Source organism: Salmo salar, chromosome ssa13 (assembly GCF_905237065.1).
Source record: "Salmo salar chromosome ssa13, Ssal_v3.1, whole genome shotgun sequence".
Taxonomy (NCBI): domain Eukaryota; kingdom Metazoa; phylum Chordata; class Actinopteri; order Salmoniformes; family Salmonidae; genus Salmo; species Salmo salar.
In genome coordinates, this window is record NC_059454.1 from 64226215 (window position 1) to 64246864 (window position 20650).

At 41.7% G+C, this 20650-nt stretch overlaps 1 protein-coding gene across 5 annotated transcripts in view; it reads left to right on the plus strand.

Annotated features, from left to right (window-relative positions):
* The window catches only part of LOC106567559 (double C2-like domain-containing protein beta), a 365846-nt gene that overhangs the window by 76864 nt on the left and 268332 nt on the right, over positions 1–20650 (plus strand). For all 5 annotated transcript variants that reach the window (XM_045693459.1, XM_045693460.1, XM_045693461.1 and 2 more), the window contains 2 exons: positions 11363–11461; positions 11735–11902. In XM_045693459.1, coding sequence (XP_045549415.1) covers positions 11363–11461; positions 11735–11902 — 267 coding nt within the window. The remainder of the gene's footprint in view (positions 1–11362; positions 11462–11734; positions 11903–20650) is intronic.

Genomic DNA, 20650 nt, shown 5'->3' on the forward strand with positions numbered 1-20650 from the left:
AAGCTGCCCACTCAGGAAAAAACTTCAAACTGTAACCAGTGCCTGCAACCTGGATCAGGTTGTCAGTCAACCTACCAGGGTAGTTACAAACAGCACAGGAATTAAATCATCAACATGTGTTGATCACATTTTTACTAACGCTGCAGATATTTGCTTTAAATCAGTATCCAAATCCATAGGATGTAGTGATCACAATACAATAGCCATATCTAGGTAAACCAAAGTTCCAAAGGCTGGGCCTAATATAGTGTATAAGAGGTCATACAAGAAGTTTTGTAGCGATTCATATGTTGATGATGTAAAGAATATTTGTTGGTCTGTGGTGTGTAATGAGGAGCAACTAGACACTGCACTTGACGCATTTATTCTACAATGTAGAAAATAGTAAAAATAAAGAAAAACCCTTGAATGAGTAGGTGTGTCCAAAATTTTGACTGGTACTATATTTGTACACCCCTTCAAATTAGTGGATTTCGCTATTTCAGCCACACCCATTACTGACAGGTCTATAAAATCGAGCACACCGCCATGCAATCTTTAAATATTGGCAGTAGAATGGCCTAACTGAAGCGCTCAGTGACTGTCATAGGATGTCACCTTTCCAACAAGTCAGTTTGTTCAATTTCTGCCCTGCTAGAGCTGCACCGGTCAACTGTGAGTGATTTTATGGTGAAGCGGAAACATTTCAGAGGTGATAGGCCACACAAGCTCACAGAATGGGACTGCCAAGTGCTGAAGCACGTAGTGCGTAAAAATCATCTGTCCTCGGTTGCAACACTCACTACCGAGTTCCAAACTGCATGTGGAAAAAACGTCAGCACAATAATTGTTTGTTGGGAGCATGTTCTCTCGAGTGATGAATCACGTTTCACCATCTGTCAATCCGACGGACTAATCTTGGTTTGGCAGATGCCAGGAGAACGCTACCTTCCCGAATGCATTGTGCCAACTGTAAAGTTTGGTGGAGGAGAAATAATGGTCTTTTGCTGTTTTTCATCGTTCGGGCTAGGCCCCTTAGTTCCAGTGAAGGGAAATCTTAAAGCTACAGCATACGATTAGATTCTATATGATTCTGTGATTTCAACTTTATGGCAACCGTTTGGGGAAGGCCATTTTCTGTTTCAGCATGACAATGCCCCTGTGCACAAAGCGAGGTACATACAGAACTGGTTTGTCAAAACCGGGGGGAAGAACTTGACTGGCTTGCACAGAGCCCTGACCTCAACCCCATTGAACACCTTTGGGATTAATTGGAACGCTGAATGCGAGCCAGGCCTTTCGCCCAACATCAGTGCTCGACCTCACAAATGCTTTGTGGCAGAATGAAAGCAAGTCCCTGCAGCAATGTTCCAACATCTAGTGGAAACCCTTCACAGACGAGTGGAGGTTGTTAAAGCAGCAAAGGGGTGGACCAACTCCATATTAATACCCATGATTTTGGAATGTCCGCATACTTTTGGTCATGTAGTGTATGTAATTTTCTTAACCCATCTAGTGACTAAAGGACAGCATAGGTTTCATGCTAGCTAATCTTGAGTGTTAGCCAAGGAGAAATTACAGGAGAGACGGTTGGGACGAAAATAACGCAATGTTATTAACTGACCTGTAATAAAAAATGTAAAAGGTTAAACACAGGCCATTGTCTCTAGTTACTTTATAATGTTAGCAAAATATCAACCAAGTGAATGAATGTTTAAAAATGACATCATTATGCTTTAATCAATAGACTTGATGGGTCAGCTTCTCACATAAGCTCTACTCAGCAGGTTAGTGGTTACAAATATATATATTTATGATTCTGGGAGTCAGTTACCTTGTGTCAAGCCATGGAAATGTGATGAGTTTTCCACTTGTGAAGAGGAGCGCGCATGACAAGGACAGTTGGAGTGTACTTGATTGGTAGCGCTAAGCATGAATTGAAAATGGTGAAAAACATCTCCTTATTCCAATGCTTAATATAAATATTATGTGATACATTTTAGTCCAATTCATATTGTAAGGTAAAATATTGTGGTTGTGCAACATTGCAATGTTGACGCATGGTTCATTTTCAGACATTTCTAACCTATAGCATTCATTATTCAAATCGACACAAACATGACATTACGTCTGATGGTACCTGTACATGTGTTGAAAGTAACAAGCATTACAAACCTGAAACTTGGAGATAAGACATATTGTGTACTTCTCGCCAACTCCTCCTTTTATTGCTTTATCCTCAAATGTTATTTTTTTTCTCTCTAAATGCATCCAAAGGAACTTTGTGACGGGAGCCTGAACAAAAGCAGACCCACATTTTCAAAGTCTCCTGTTTTGTCGGCCTCTTATCTTAATTGGACAATTCCCATGGAAGCTCTTTTAGGGAAACAAGGTTTAGAAATGTTTGTTCTAACGTGTGTGGGCAGCTTCAAGTCCAATATCTCCTCCCTATACAACAGAAGGTGAATCCATTTTCTCAATTTTGCCTTGTCCCTCCCTGTTAGGCTTTGTTGCCATTCATCTTCAGTAAAATTGTCAAATCTGATAACATGACAATGATAACAGGGAGATACATCATCATCAATCTATTGTCTCAGTGGAGCTATAACAAATCCTATATATTATTTGCAGTCGTACTTTGGGTGCACCTTACGAGTTTGATAAAAGGTTAGCAGTGAAAGTGGACACTGTTACCCTCACAGCTTTATAACCCACAAGGTCAACCGTTGTCATGTTCACTGAAAGTATCATTGCCTTAGAATGTAAGACTCACTTTCTTAAGGCCCCATCTATGTTCTCTATGGTGGTTCTCAGGGCCACGCTCCTTATCTGTGTGATGCTGGGGGCCTCGGAGCACCGCTATATCACATATTTGTTATGACTCACCTGGGAAATGAACAAACAGCCTTTATTGCAAGGCCACAGATGTAATTTGTATCTGACCATGCTCCTGGGCTATTCTAAAAGCACTTGTCGCTGCATTTTCCTCAATAAATATGTTAGTGTCTCTCCAGTTTATTTTCTATCACAATGCTGTAACTGGAGCTGTGTATTCATTGAATCCCGAGCGAAATCCGTATGTCTGAGATATAGGAGGCTAAGCTTAGTTGATATCACCCTGTTTTTGGTCAACAGTTTGTGCCATTTTAGATTTCAACATTCTATAAGCTTGAAGGGCACCATGTGTTTTAGTGTGGCATTTATACTGAATATGTCTGGTGCCTGCTTTCCGACATTAAATCCATGTTTTCAAACCGTTGCGTACATGCATGTTTACTGGCCCCAAAATGACAGTGAGAAGTGAAGCCCCTCAGTCCATTTCTTAAACTGCATCATATTTATGACAGCATCTTGAAAGAGCAAGAAAATGTGACCTCCAATGGTTGTCGGGAACCCACTGCGTTGTTGGTCCCTTATTAAAGATAATGTTAATATCAAATACTACCTGAAATACTGAGCAGCTGGTTGCAATTTGCCTAACCCTTGCAAATAAAGTGAGCACAAAATAAAGATTTATATTAAATAAATTGGGTGTGACGTGGATAAAACCCAACCGTCTTTTACTCATGATTCAATTATGTAGTTCATTGCAGAGGTGTGTGTTCTATGTGTGTGTTGTCTGTGTGTCTGCTGCATAGCTCAGTACACAATGACAGTACCGTGTGTGTGTGTGTGTGCGTTTGTGCATATGCTGTATAGTTCGATACACATCAACTGTGTGTGTGTGTCTCTCCTTAATGTGTAGTTCACTACACATCTACCTGTCAGTGTGTGGGCCTGTGGGATGTTTAAGGGGATTTCCATAAAGACTCCCTGGACACCAATAGGTTTATGTTATCAGCTCTACTGTCATGGTCATTAAAGGGATGGACTTGCACTGAAACATACCCTTTCATACAGCCGTCTGTGGAGTCACACATGTAATTATAATCATTAGAATATAAATCATACACCCAGTGTTTTAGACTGTATTTATATACTGTCTACTGTTATTTCAAATGACATGAAATAGGTTCCCAAACCATCACCTCTTGCTTTTCATCTGCACTTGAGAAGACAATCAACACCCACCCTCACACACACACATAACATGGCATTCAGTGGAGGTTCTTCAAATCAAATGTATTTGTCACATACACGTGGTTAGCAGGTGTTAATGCAAGTGTAGCGAAATGCTTGTGCTTCTAGTTCCGTACATGCAGTAATATCTAACAAGTAATCTAACAATTTCACAATAACTACCTTATACACACAAATATAAAGGAATGAGTACGAATATGTACATACAAATGTATAAATGAGTGATGGCCGAATGGCATAGGCAAGATGCAGTAGATGGTATAGAGTACAGTATATACATATGAGATGAGCAATGAGCAATGCAGGGTATGAAAACATTATATGAAGTGACATTGTTTAAAGTGGCTAGTGATACGTTACATCAAGATGGCAAGATGCAGTAGATGGTATGGCGTACAGTATATACATATGAGATGAGCAATGTAGGAAGGGGAGGACTAGTGATTGACTTGGGCAGGAGCTTACCAGAGCTAAGGACCGGCACCTCAAATGTCCTACTGCTTGAGGTCCTGTTCCTCTTATACAATATTAGATCAAAAGTAATGTGGAGCTCCTGCACATAAATATGTATAATACCGGCACCCAAAATGAGTACCAACACCTATTTCAGTCCAAGTCAAGCACTGGAGAGGACCGTCCCACTCAGTGAATTTCAGAATTAAAACAAATGGTTAAACGTTAGAAAAGTTATCCTTTTTTAGAAAAAACTATACTAAATATATTCTCGTCACCAAATAACTGATTAAAACACACTGTTGCGCTATGAAAGTCTACAGTAGCCTCAACAGCACTCTGTAGGGTAGCACCATGGTGTAGTCGGAGGACAGGTATTTCCAGTCCTCCTCTGGGCACATTGACTTCAATACAAAACCTAGGAGGTGCATGGTTCTTACCCCCTTCCATAAACTTACACAGTAATTATGATGGCATCTGGAGGATGTCCTCCAACCTATCAGAGCTCTTGCAGCATGAACTGACATGTTGTCCATCCAATCAAAGGATCAGAGAATGAATCTAGTACTGAAAGCATAAGCTACAGCTAGCCCTTGATCATGACTCTCAGTTCCATTACATTACACCTAAGAGTCATTGGACGAAGGCTTCTTTTGTACGGGGTAGTTTTGTTAAGTGTAAGAACCAACGCTGGAGTAGAGGAGCAGGTACGGACAGTGAACATTTCATTTTGCACAGACATGGAACAGCATCAGAAGCGGGTAACACAACGACACAATAATTAATGCTGAAGCGGGGAACAGAGCTGGGGAACAGACAGATATAGGGGAGGTAATAACACCGGTGATTGAGTCCAATGAATCGCTAATGCGCGTGACAAGGGAAGCTGGAGTGCATAATGCTGGGCAGCCTGGCGCCCTCGAGCGCCAGGGAGGGAGAGCGGGAGCAGGCGTGACAGTTAAGAGCCCCGACTCTCGGTCTGAACATTAACATGCATTAACATGCTACGGTTTCGGAAGCGTACGGACCTTATCTTTCATATCGGTGAGAAATAATTATAAAAAAGTTAAATTGATACACACCTTTATAGGATTAGTGTTCCCACATGGCTATATCTCCATGTTACAGTGCATGTTTAAGGAAAACGGATGCAAGACAGAGTCGACTTCCTGTGCTAATTAGCTATCTGTGTTTCCTAATACCTGTGTGTAAACGTAAGACTATCACAAACGTGTTGTCACTGAAAAATACTGACGGCTTTTTAACGGTGTTAATGCAGCCAATTTTAGACTACTAAACAATTTGACCCAAACAGAGAGGAATGCTATTTATGTTAGCTAGCTGGTTAAGGCTCTTCAACTCTTCCAAGTCAAGGTAAGCTTTTGGTTTTATAAAAGTATTGCCACCGGTGTAACTGCTAAACTACGTGCTGTACACTGTACTGCTTGATTGTACACATGGATTGGATTGTGGGTTTACTAACGCTTTAGTTGTAGTAGCTATGTTGAGTTTAGCTAATATGGTGACAACAATGTAGGCTGTGTTGCACTGACCGCCACTGATTACATTACATCACATAGCATGAGTTATAGGCTCGTCGGGTTCGGGCCCACTTCACATGTGCTTTCCGATAGGCCAGGCTGAGTCATGGTACTCCGTTGTGGTCCCAGCAGGAGCGTAGGGGGGATCAGATGGTGCCGGCAGCTGCGGCTGTGACCCCCATGAACCACGGCCCACCGCCTCGGCGCAGGTGAGCTGATACTGTGTAGCAGAGGCGGGGGAGGGGTAATGCATAATGCAATCTTGACACTGTGAGACTCCAGCAGGTGTAAATGCTGATCTGAGTACAGTTCTTAGGAGCTAAGGAAGCATGCAACGTGACACCGCACTGCGTCAGTGGACGGTACAAGGGGACTTTTCAGGGGTGTAGTACTATAAGGGCGACATTTTCATAGAGCAAAATAATGGTGCAAAGTGCAAAAATTATAATCTTGCAGTGTGATTTAATTTGAGACTTTTCTCCAACAATGTGCATTATAAACTAATAACTAGGAAATACAGGAAACTATTTATGCTCATGTATGTATCATTTAATCACACATTGTTGGAGAAAAGTCTAAAAATAAGTCACATTGCAAGATTATAATATTTTGCACTTGGCACAATTTTGTTGCACTAGAAAAAGGTAGCCTTATATCCTGTTCTGGAGTGATTGGAGTGAGCATCTTACTATTTTATGAACTACAGTATAAAGTCTCAATATAATAAGACTCAGTATAATGAGACTCAATATAAATGTGACTTCCACATGTATAGTAGTGATTTCCATGCATCTACACTCTTAGAAATAAATGGGTTATTTTACTGTCCCCATAGGAGAACCCTTAGAAGAACCCATTTTGTTTCCAGGTTTAACACTTTTTTTCTAAGAATGTACCTGTACTTTCTCTAGTGCATCTATAACACGGCTTTAAATTACCCAAACGAGTGGCGCTCGAAACCAATTCCAGCCTTGTTTTGTGAGTGGGCATGCAGTGATACAGTATCTCTCCCTACCGAGACAGAGTCATGAAGGGCTCTCATCAGGGAAGTGTGAGATTGAGCCCTGAGAGCACCAGGACACACACTGATCTGGCCACAGTACTATTTACAGCTTGAGATGGGGCCTTGTGGCTGTTGCACAACATGGAGAGACACTGGGCTCTAAAGATAGGGAGATGATTCACTGTCTAACGACTGGCTCGGCTCAATAAAATATCGACCAAGTTATAACACTTTTTTCGAATACAGCGGATTTTGTTTTTGGAGGACGGGTTTGTTTTACTTGTTTGGGTGAGTGTATTTTTGTATTAGTTGTGTGTGTGTGTGTGTGTGTGATTGTGCATGATTGCGTGTGTGCATCTATCAATCAGCCTTTTTGTTGTTGGTTCGAGGCACAAAACTAGTCCTTTTACTAACCAAACAACAACCATGTCCAAAATAGCATCTCACTAATTATTCATAACAACATTGACCTGTGTTGTTTAGAATCGGGCATCGAAAAAAAGATTTTTTATTGACCTCGCCCTACCCATCTAGATGAAGGGGGTCCCTCTGGGTGCATCCCAAATAGCGCCCTATTCCCTATGTAGTGCACTTCATAGGAAATGGGGTGTAATTTTTCTGTTGGCTCCGACCATCTATCAGCTCTTTGGCCTCCACAGTGACGTGCCCTGAGCTAATTTGAATTAATGCTCACGGGTTAATCAGAGATAATTTATGTAAATCCCAAAATGGGTTTCATTAGTGTGCCTAAAATTATGTATTTGGCAGTTCTTACCGAGTAATGGTGATAATGCCCCGCAATTGATGGGTTCATAGAAGGCAATGGGTGGTTATTTTAGGATGAGTGGGTTCGGTGTTGACATGGAGGGAGAGAGAGGATTGCTCTGTCTCTGGACAATACCTTTGGAACTCATTTCAGTCAAGAATTTTTATGGGAAATTCCCTCTGTTTTCTGTCAAGGGGGATCCCATTAAATGTGTATTTTGAACAGTATTGTACTGTGCTGTGCTGTTTTCAAAAAAGTGTATTGTACTATCTTTTAATCAGGTCAAGTGAACCTGTCCCACATCCATTCTCCTTTTATCTGATTGCTGATCTATTAGCACTGACACTCCAACCCTTAGAACACAAGCACACACACACACACATATTGATTATTGTACTGCAATGTGGAGGGAGCTAGCACACATGCATTTTGCTGTACCTTTTATGCCTACGTAAATTGTGTACGTGACAATATATTTGATTTGAATCGCAAAACTGTCCAATCTCCTTGCCTTTGTCTTTAACAGTAACAAATGTTTTAGGTCAATGGCGTTGCATACCATTTCTCAGAATTATTCTATAACCCTGCCACATCATTACCATCAATGAAACGTGCTTTCATTGACTTGGGTGACAATCTACTCATTTCCCACTAACAGGATGAAGCTCTGTCACTAAGTGGTGCGCCTGGATACTAAGTACACCATTTGGCAACTAAAAAGGGAGGCATACAATCTGTTATTCAGGATAAATACTGCATAAATTCACACTGTGTGCTTTCTTACACCGAAACCCATTTTAACATCACACTTTGAAGATGATGATAAATATTGAAAAATGCAGATGGATTTTCCTTGCCCATGAGTTGTGCTTCAAAAGAGTTGTTCAGAGGCATGAATTATATTTGAAATGAACAAGATCAATTGAAATGAGAGATCTCTCTCTGGAAGCCATTACTCTTCATTTAGTTTGTTTGCCGCCCCTGTCGATTGGTTGTTTAATGAGATGGGAGGAACATAATGCCAAAATCAACATGTAGCGAGATCGCAAAATACCACTGGTTTCCCTTTTTTCCTTTTCCTTTTTAAAGGAGAGTGGAATCCCAGTTGTATTTTCAGATGTTATTGTTATAGATAGACAATTGTTAATGGGAGGAGAGATTTAGTGTTGAATGAGACATACAGGTTAGAGCAGTGGGAATAGAGCAGTGGGCACGCTAACCTGTACTCAATATGTGCTGCAGTGTTACCCACTTTACCAGCCAGAGGCACTTCTTTTTTCCTTTCAGCCTTTTGCTGTGGAGCTCTGTGTTTTTTGGGTGAATGTGCAGCTCCCCTGGACATAGTTTTGGGGTTACGTTCCTTGTTCACAGGGCACAACGGAAGGAAATTGTACATATGGTATCCTCAGAGAATTCCTGTCGAGCAGCAAGATGTACTGTGTTAAGTTCTAATTTCTGGTACAGTAATCCAGGCGGACTCAGAGAAATGCTCAGACTAAATGTATTCACCACACTAGGTGTTGCAGCTGCAAAAGCCCCATACAGATCACAAGCACATATATTTATAACTTCCGACTAGACCCCCCCCCTTTCCGATCATGCCCCCTTCCATGTCTAGGATGAAGGAACTGAGTCGGTTCCTCATGTTGGTGGTATTGTGTCCCAGCTTGAGTCCAGAACCTTTGTACTCCTCCGTACCTTTCACAGATCTTCTTATCAGGAGAGGCCTTGAGTTATGTGGAGTACACATTCCTACAGTCTACTGCCGTCCACTAGATAATTACACTTCTCATACACAAAGAGCTTAAACCTAACAATACTTTCAATCCCTAAGAATATATAAAAACTGTAAATTAATCTGCCTGTGGGGCTGACAGAGTTTGGTCTGGTGCAGGAGGGACAATGAGACAGAAGTCTGCTCCCTTGGCCATATTCATCAGGCCAGATTGAAGAGCTGGGTGGTATTTCACAGGGCCCATGAGAAAGGAGTGAGCGAGAGGGGGTGTGTGTATCCCTATTACAGACACGTATGACAGCGTGTGTGTGTGTGTGTGTGTGTGTGCGCGCATCTGTGTATATGCGAGTCAATAAGAAAGCGTGTGTGTGTATAAGTGAATTAGACTGCGTGTGTGTATGTGGAGAGAGGAAGAGGGAAAGGATGGCGTATAGCACACACTCAGTCCCTGCATTGCCAGCCTTCAGCGCCGGTCTCCCAGTCTAGGGCTGTTACAGTGACCGTATTACTGCCACACCAGCAGTCACTAGTCATGACCGCAGTCAAATTCCACGTGACCGTTGAGTCACGCTAACTACGCGTACCAAACTTGCTAATGGCCTGGTATCAGCGTTCTAATTTCCCTCTAATCCCTCTGACGTCAATGCAAATGCAATGGAAAACACTTCATGAGAGCCCTGGCATTCAGAGTTTGAGCAGAATAGGATCACCTGTTGCGCAGTGATAGCTGGTTGATGCATGGAATGAAATAAGTGTTCCTATAAGCCCATGTTGCATAACATTTCAATAAGCTATGCAATTGCTTATTTTTTATGGCCTCTATTTAAAAGAGGAGGATCCCGTCAGTTTTCTATAAACTATTCTCTTATGGAATACTCCAGGAGGTGCCGATTCTTCGTATATTCAATTGTATTATTCTTAGTATTAAACAATATAAAGTAATGCCACAGGAATTATAAGTAAATCTTGTCTGCTTAAATGATCTAGTGTAGCCCACAGCCATATTGCATAGCCAGATCGGGGCCTAACATAAGGACGACTCAGAATATGCTATTCTGTTCTTCTAAAATAGGCTACATTTTCTTCATATCATGTTTGTTTAGACCTGTCTAAAATAAATAATGTAGACCTTACAGTGAAATGCTTACTTACAAGCCCTTAACCAACAATGCTTTAAGAAGTTAAGAAAAACATGATAAGTAAAAAAATTAAAATAAATTGAAAATAGGAGTAACAAATATTTAAACAGCAGCAGTAAAATAACAATAGCGAGGCTATATACAGGGTGTACCGGTACAGAGTCAATGTGCGGGGGCACCGGTTAGTCGAGGTACTTGAGTTAATATGTACATGTAGGTAGAGTTAAAGTGACCATACATACATTTTTATTTTTTTTAATAAACAGAGAGTAGCAGCAGCGTAAAAGAGGGGTCTGGGTAGCCCTTTGATTAGCTGTCCAGGAGTCTTATGGCTTGGGGGTAGAAGCTGTTAAGCCTTTTGGACCTAGACTTGGCGCTCCGGTACCGCTTGCCGTGCGGTAGCAGAGAGAACAGTATATGACTAGGGTGGCTGGATTTATAATGGATTTATTGTGAAGGTGTAGGCTATATTACATGGATTTATGAAACTTTTAAGCCAGCAGATGCTAAATGTGTTTGTTAATTAACGGTCAATTACCGTGAGACCAGCAGTTATTTGCTTGACAATCACCAGCTGACAAAATGTTGTGACCGCCACAGCCCTACTGCTATAATCCCCTATTGAGGTTTCCTCTTGTCTTGTCTTGTCCGTCTGTCTGTCTGCAGTGGTGTCTAGTGGCAGCGAGTCGGACCACAGTGAGGGCAGCGAGGAGAGCAAGGTGTCCAACCACGGTCTCTATGAGGGCAAGCAGCGCACCGACTCAGGTACATCCCTCTGGAAGTATACCTTCTCTCTGTAATTTCAACAGCCTGACCCTGCCATGCATATGACAACACAAATATACACAATGGAGTAATACAACCTTTGATTTTGAGATAATATGGGAGGTAAGACAGTGCTAAGCGTATAAGCCTTTTATCAGCTATGTTCTTGAAGAATCAATGGGTATAGGAATCAAAATGAACAGCAAAACTATTGCGTAACAGGACATCTTCGAGACTGCCTTTGACCCCTTGACCCTGTGTGTTTGTCCACAGGGTTCAATGGGGCGCCGATCAGGACCCCCACAGGACTGGGCTGGTGCCCACATGGCAGCCTGCTGTCAGAGAGCCGCTCCAGCCTAGCCAGCGAGCCTCCCCACAGCACCGCCCCCCTAGCAGCCCCCCCTGAGGACTATGACACAGACCACAGCCGGCCCTCCCCTAGTGAGTACACCCATATGCACATCTAGAACTCGACATTGTCTGTGGCTCCAGTGGCTCAGTGTGTTAGACAGAGCATGATGCTGGCAACATCAGGGTTGGGGATTTACATCCTGCATTAGCCAAATATGTGTGACTGTCAATGTCGCCTTGGATAAAAGTCTCTGTCAAATGGCCATATTATATTACTACATCTATCCATACCCGGGGTGGGTTCTAATCCGTCAAACCACGTCCTTCCCCTCTGTTCTCGTTGACTCCTTTCAGTGCACCTGGGAGTACTGGATAGATTTGAGCAATTTGGGACAGATGCCAAGAGGGACACCTGTTTTCTCTCTCCTTCCCGTGTTGCGTTCCCAACAATAATATTTCAAAATGCAGAAGAAATATCTGCACACCTTCTAAGACGCTGAGCTCATGAACATCTTAGATGCTGACGGTACTGAGCAGCTTCCCAGGCCAAGTGGGCATACATCAGACTAGAAGAAACCTGAACACGAGTGTTTACTGAACTGGACCCCCTTAGCCCACTGGCAAACTGAGTAAAGCCCCTGTTTTCTACCCCAGGAAGGAAACCCAGTTCTCAGGTGTTCTTGCGCCAACAAGACCCCCCTACCTGTTTCTGTTTCTGCCAGTGGGTGCGGTGTAGTGCCACTATGGGGTGCCCATGTTTCCTTTGTGCCCCAACTGCTACCCCTGCCCTCCAGAGGCAGAACGCTCGCTGGCACAACTCGAGCCCAATTAGGCCTCATTTGTACAGCGAATGTGTCAGGTGGCAGGTTGCCTGTATCGCCAATTTGTACAGCCCAGTGCCAGCGGTTTTTAAAGATAACAACTATTTTTCAAGTGCTCTTGAAACACTTGAAAATAAACACCCTTCCCGACATTTTTGGGCCTTTATGCATTCCTACAAAGAAAACAATTTGTCACATTTCATACACTCCTCTTTAATCTGCCCTTTTCCTGTATACTTTTACATCATTAAACATAGGACATACTGCATCACCAACGCCAGCTACCACTGTCCGATGCCATAAATGTGTCGGCTGACTTTGCAGGATAATGACTTAATTTGCATTTACTACAGAAGCCGTTAGCCAACTAGCGAAACGATTGCCTCTGCACCACTATCCCCCTTTCCTTTCCCACCAAATTTAAAAGGACACGAAAATACATCTCTGCCAAATAGTTGGGGATAGACTGCATGGATAATGGTCCACAGATTCTCTCACTTTCTTATCTACTTCTCCCCCTAATACCCTGCCGCTGTAATTCATTAACAATACAGATTTTATTTATTACAATGTGGATGTCAAGAATAGCCTGGGCTGTGTTGAATGCGCCACTGCATGGATGTCCTCCAGGGAAGCTGGAGAACGGATTTCTATTTGTCGGGTATTGATTTTTGTCGCCTGCAAGCGGTGAGCAGTCAATCAGAACATAATGGGGTTTATCCCTATGCAAGACGCCGGGTCTCCCACAGTCACTGATTTTGTTTTCACTCAACATCGTCCTGCTTCAAGCCACTTATGGATTAGTCAGAGCAATTACTCATTCCCACAATTTCTTCATTTGACTCTTATGTGCCTGTTTATAACGCAGCAGCGCCATTTAATGTGTGTGCGTGTTCAACCAAGCTTAAATAACACCCGTCTTTTGTGTGTTGTTATATTGGAGTTTTTTAATTCAGATTTCCCTTTAGATCTTGGTTTTAGGATTGATTTGTGATTTTTTTTCTATTTCAGATGGTCAAATCAAATCAGATTTTATTGGTCAATTACACGTGTTTAGCAGATGTTATTGCGGGTGTAGCGAAATGCTTGTGCTTCTAGTTCTGACAGTGCAGCAATATCTAACAATGTCACAACATATACCCAATACACACAAATCTAAGTAAGGAATGGAATTTAGAATATATGGACGAGCAATGTCAGAGTGGCATAGACTAGAATACAGTAGAATAGTATAGAATACAGTATATACATATGAGATGAGTAATGCAAGATATGTAAACATTATTTAAGTGACATTATTAAAGTGACTAGTGTTCCATTTATTAAAGTGGCCAATGATATCAAGTCTGTAGGTAGGCAGCCACCTCTCTGTGCTAGTGATGGCTATTTAACAGTCTGATGGCCTTGAGAAAATCAGTTTTTTCAGTTTCTCGGTCCCAGCTTTGATGCACCTGTACTGACCTCGCCTTCTGGATGAACAGGCAGTGGCTCGGGTGGTTGTTGTCCTTGATGATCTTTTTGGCCTTCCTGTGACATCGGATGATGTAGGTGTCCTGGAGGACAGATTGTTTGCCCCCGGTGATGCGTGGGGTGTTACAGCCTGACAGGATGCTCTCAATTGTGCATCTGTAAAAGTTTGTGAGGGTTTTAGGTGACAAGCCAAATTTCTTCAGCTTCCTGAGGTTGAAGAGGCGCTGTTGCGCCTTTTTCACCACACTTTCTGTGTGGGTGGACCATTTCAGTTTGTCAGTGATGTGTACGCCAAGGAACTTAACTTTCCACCTTCTCCACTGCTGTCCCATCGATGTGGATAGAGGGGTGCTCCCTCTGCTGTTTCCTGAAGTCCACGATCACCTCCTTTGTTTTGTTGACGTTGAATGAGAGGTTATTTTCCTGGCGCCACACTCCCAGAGCCCTCAATTCCTCCCTGTAGGCTGTCTCGTCGTTGTTGATAATCAAGCCTACTACTGTTGTGTCGTCTGCAAACTTGGTGATTGAGTTGGAGGCGTGCTAGGCCACGCAGACATTGGTGAACAGAGTACTGGAGGGGACTGAGTACGCACCCTTGTGGGGCCCCAGTGTTGAGGATCAGCGAAGTGTAGGTGTTGTTTCCTAACTTCACCACCTGGGGGCTTCGAGTCAGGAAGTCCAGGACCCAATTGCACAGGGTGGGCTTCAGAACCCAGGGCCTCGAGCTTAATGATGCGCTTGGAGGGTACTATGGTGATGAATGCTGAGCTATAGTCAATGAACAGCATTGAATGGTAGCACACTTTCAATGTAGTCAATTTTAATTTGACTCCTTTTCAGACACAACCTGCATTGTCTAGACCTGAGTAGTTTTTAATGACATTTAGCAGACATTGTATTGTTTACTAGTTATATTTACTTGAATCCAAGGCACTGAAGGTGCAAAAGGAGCTATATGGTCACTTTTTTCCTAAATGGCATTTCTTGATTTTTTTTACCACTTTATTTGTACCTCCAAGCATTGGAGATAATGCAACCAAGGACAGACTACTGTTCTCCCTTGAATTAATGATTGACATTATAAGACACAAACTAAAAAGGGACGAATGTCAACCTAATATCACCCCAATCAACATTTCTTAACTCAATCAATTTTTTCACTCTACACGATACAAAATCACATTGGTTGGCTTTGTTGTGCGATCCTTCAATGAAGCATTGAGCCCACGCACAACCCTGTATCTTTATGTTCATGTTGCTTTGTTTTGATGTAGTCTTTAAAGCATCTTTCTCTGTGTGTCATTACAAAGGTAACAGTGTGCAGCTGTGTGCCAGCTCGAGTGGAAATTGAAAAGAACCCATAAGGCTTTCACAGTAGTCGCTGTAGGTCTTCCATTGATTTGCCTGATGGGAGGGAAAATTGTTTGTCGGTCTCTGTGAATAACCCTTCCGCACCCCCGCATGCCCCAGTCTTACGCTTCCAACCATTCTTCACTCCTCCTCTCTCTTCCTCTCTCCCTCACTTCATTTATCTAATCCACCTTGACATTTTCAGAAGTTTTCTGCTATACTTTTTTCTTTTTTTCTTCTTTACACTGAGGTCGTATAATCGCACTTCATCATTGTGCACTCGTTCGGGAGTAACCCTTCACTCTCTGATGCAGAACACCTGCCACGATGTTTCATCGAAGGTTCTCTAAATGAAAAATGACCGGAGGGAGTCGGCACTGAAGAGGAAACGCTTATACACCGCTGCCAGTTGCAGCAGTTTCAGCTTTTCCTATGTACGCTCGCCGTTCTAACACAACATATGTTGACAGTCGTGTTGACAGTTGCACCTAGATGTTTTCCTTAAGAGTTACACTAACATTACCTTCAGTTAACCTGATTAGAAAAGGAAATGTGCATATGTGACTGACCGGCTCAAAATCGGTCTTATGTAGCAAAATTTGAAATTGTTTTTTTTACATTGGATTAAAGTAGAGACTGGTATATCATACACTGCATTTGAGGAACAATGGGAAAGTAATTCTGCTTTGAAAGTTGATAAACTTGTAAACTCACTTTTTCGAATGCTCTCCTTTGTCTACGCCCATTCAGCATTGTTCACACCCTCTTAAGCCAGCCCCACCCATCTCTTTAAGGATTCACATTTGAGGCCATGTGTTAAACAGTGAGTAGTGTAGTAAAGATTAACACTAAAGTAGTAGCCTACAATAAGGAACAATTCCAAGTAAACAAAGTGTCCAAATAAAAATATTTTATAAATATTAGATGACGCTTACCCAGACACACTTGTCTAAATTGATGGGTCATGTGAAAGAAATGCTATAACCCCCAGCCACATCCAGTGGCGGAAAAAGTACTCAATTGTCGTACTTGAGTAAAAGTATAAATCATTTAAAATTCCTTATTAAACCAGAAGGCATAATTAAAACATTTTTATTTTTATTGACGGATAGCCATGGGCACACTCCAACACTCAGACATCATTTACAAACGAAGCGTTTGTGTTTAGTGAGTCTGCCAGATCAGATGCAGCAGGGATGACCAGGTATGTTCTCTTGATAGGTGTGTGAATTGGACAATTTTCCTGTCAAAATGTAACGGGTACTTTTGGGTGTCAGGGAAAATGTATGGAGTAAAAAGTACATTATTTTCTTTTGGAATGTAGTGAAATGAAAGTAAAAGTTGCCAAAAATATAAATAGCAAAGTAATGTACAGATACCCCCAAAAAAGACTTAAGTAGTATTTTTACTAAAGTACTTTAAACCACTGACCAGTACATTAGCATACTTTATATAGTGTTAGACATGCGCTTATCACATAGTTTTCCATACATAAGTTAAGGCAATGCAACCTGAGTTAAAACCTGAGTGAGGTGCACATGTACAGTACATAAACAGATGCATGCGCCATATATTTATGTGGTGGACACTTGATACGGTCACATGATATTGTTGTGGTATGTCACAATATCATGTTACGACCACACATATCAATATTCATTTTATATATCAATATTTTGCTAAGTCTTGCTAACTGGATGGGTCTCTACAGAAGGTGTAAAATGTACAACCAAATGGTTACTTGCATAGTAGCAATATCAGAAATAGATAGTGTCAATATAAATAAAATAATTTACAGTATGTACAAGAACAATATCAATAACGATATCAGTGATAGACGAGGTAGTTATATGCATACAATCAGGAGTAAAGTGGCTGAGCAGCAGGATAAAAAAAAATTGTAGCAACAACGATTTGTTGTTAGGAGACAGCCTGTTTCTGTCCTGCCCTTGACTTTAGTGCAGGCCATGTGATGTCCATAGCCTTTTCGTCGCAAAACTGATCTTCTCAAAAATATGTTTTTCTAGCTGTGTCCAGGCAGACCATCTATGGGAGGAAGGATGTCAGCGTTGCGCAGCAGCTGAAACCTGGTCCCGACTGAGTCCGAACGCTCCTTGGTGACAACACCAGGCTCCGGAGCATTGAAGCTGTAAAACAGGAAATAACAGCAACAAATCAAAAGACATTACTACCCTGCACAACATTAATTCACCTCCCAAGTTTAGATAAGAAGAATAACCTCATACAATGTAATGAAAATTATTTTCACCTGAAGTGCTGGTACTGCTTGATCTGTGGCTGCGGCCTGAAGTACGGAGTCAGGTGTTTTTTCCAGCCATAGCTTTCCACCAGCACCGTACCATCCTCCAGTCCAACCAGCTGTGGGATGTTGACCCCTGTCACAGTGCTGTCCTTCACAACATCAGCAATCTCAGACAAAGTGTTCACTCCAGTCGTGGGCAAACTTGGTGTGGCCTGTGATCAGGAAGTGAAGGTCCAGACTGTGGTGGAGCTTGTGCATGGTCCGCCAAGCACACTACCAGAGCACAAACCTGTTCTTGTTTTGGCCACTGCAGTTATCACAATTCAGGTACACACCTGTTTCCCTAACTCGGTAGTTGGTGGAGAAATGGTGCATGTAGTTGATGACTGCGCTGCTGCAGACTGCAACCCCTTTTATTAAATAAGACGTCCTGTGTCGTTTCCGTTTAGTTTGTACAGCTTGTTTGGCCCATTGTGTTCCACTGATTTCAAAACTCGGTCAACTTCTTCCTTGACTACAACACTGTTGATCGCCGTTTCTTCCCCATCACAGTCATCAGAAGACTACAATGTCTTCTTCAATTATTTTTTTTTTAACCTAAATCAGGCATTTCCTCATCGTCTGATTCATTTTAGAATCAGAGAGAGTTAGCATGGCACGATCACCCTCCAGAAAGTAGTCCATCACAACTTTTTCCCACTGACCTTTGTTGATAGCGCCTGATAAATTCAGGGCAGCAATGTTATTGAAAGCAGTATCAGCATATTTGCAGTTCTCCATGGCTAACTTTATATCTTTGGAAAAAACTGCAGTAGAAAGGATTATCTATGCATAACGAGTATCTCCTTTTATAGACACAAGATGCTACACCGCAGACCAATCTGAAACCATCTCTTGGCATGTCCAGCCCACTCATTATCTCAGCCAATCATGGCTAGCTGGAAGGTTCCTGACTTTTTCTTTTGCTGAACCAACTAGGCTCGTAATTTAACAACTTTATTCATATTTACAGATGGCATAAACGTTTGTTATTAAGGCAAATGAAAGTTCACATGTTCGAGAAGGCATTTCTGCCAAAAAACACATTTTGATAAAAAAAATATTTTTTACTTTCAAATGGCTCTCCTGCGAAGTCGTGACTTGCGACCTAGTTTCCTGAATCGGGTCACATATTCCATGTGCCACTCCGTAATGGTTTACTGAGTCTTAATAAATGGGAACTGCCTCATAGAACCAACTTCTCTGGTTATAAACTGCTTATGTGGCATCGATATGAGTCAGGAACATTAATTATAGTATCAACATTGACTACAAAGTGTAAATAGGATAATTTTGGTCATAAAGTTAGTTTTGTCCAAAATTATATCTGGAAGTGAGTGCGTCACGATGGGTTGGGTATGGATTACTTACATGCCCACTTTGCCAATGATGTCTAATTGCCCAGAGACAAGGTGTGGTCCGCCCCCAGCTGCCATGTGTTTTGGACATGTTGCATCTGCAACGCACACAGACTTGCTCAACATAAAAGTGAAAATGGGCTTCCATAAAGTTTGCACAAACTTCAAATGCATTCAACAACATTGAGCAGTTTGTCGAGGAATACGTGTCAGCAAGCATTCAGCAACATAACATTACACAGCTGATTGCATATGGTGCTTGTAAGACAACTGGGAACTCTGGGGGAAAAAACAAGGTCAATCATGACGTCAGTGATCTTCAGGTCATAAAGTCGGAGCTCAAGAAAGATGCCAGAGTTTCTGACTTGTAATTCCGAGTTGGGTGACCATTCAGAACGATTTTTTTCAGTTGGAGCTCGTTTTTTCCCAAGAGTTCCAAGATGTCTTGAACGCACTGAAGTCGGAAGTCTGAGATTACTTAGTTCCAAGTTGTTTTGAACGCGGCAATGGCAACGGCGTCAGCATCACTGGCCTGAATCTATTTTGTACTTAGTTACTCTATTAATATAATTACTTCCAAACAAGAGAAAATATATTTTTTCTCGCTATATGTTTATTGAGTGATTATATATTATTTAATTCACCGTCTAATTAGAATAGACCATAGAAATATAATAGAATGCCATACTAGTTCTGTTACAGCTGAAGATTGTTATGCTTCTTGTTCTATCTGTGGTTGTACTCTACACACAACTTATTTTCATTTGCTAGGTAAAGTGTATGCATACTGCCTTTATAAGCAAATCAACATGATAGCCTATTTACAGCAGAACATTTTTCGTCTTTGTAACAAAAACACCCCCATCGATTTTTAGTTGATACATGTACAGTACCTGTTAAAAGTTTGGACACACCTACTCATTCCAGGGTTTTTCTTTATTGTAGAATAATTGTAGAGACATCAAAACTATGAAATACCACATATGGAATCATGTAGTAACCAAAAAAAGTGTTAAACAAATCCAAATATATTTTATATTTGAGATTCTTGAAAGTAGCCACCATTTGCCTTGATGACAGCTTTGCACACTCTTGATATTTTCTCAACCAGCTTCATGAGGTAGTCACCTGGAATGCATTTCAATTAATAGGTGTGCCTTGTTCATTTGTGGAATTTATTTCCTTCTTAATGCGTTTGAGTCAATCAGTTGTGTTGTGACAAGTTAGGGGTGGTATACAGACGTTAGCCCTATTTTGTAAAAGACCAAGTCCATATTATGGCAAGAACCGCTCAAATAAGCAAAGAGAAATGACAGTCCATCATTACTGTAAGACATGAAGGTCAGTCAATACGGAAAATTTCAAGAACTTTGAAAGTTTCTTCAAGTGCTCCCATGAGGACCGCCACAGGACAGGAAGACCCAGAGCTACCTCTGCTGGAGAGGATAAGTTCATTAGAGTTAACAGCCTCAGAAATTGCAGCCCAAATAAATGCTTCACAGAGTAACAGACACATCTCAACATCAACTGTTAAAAG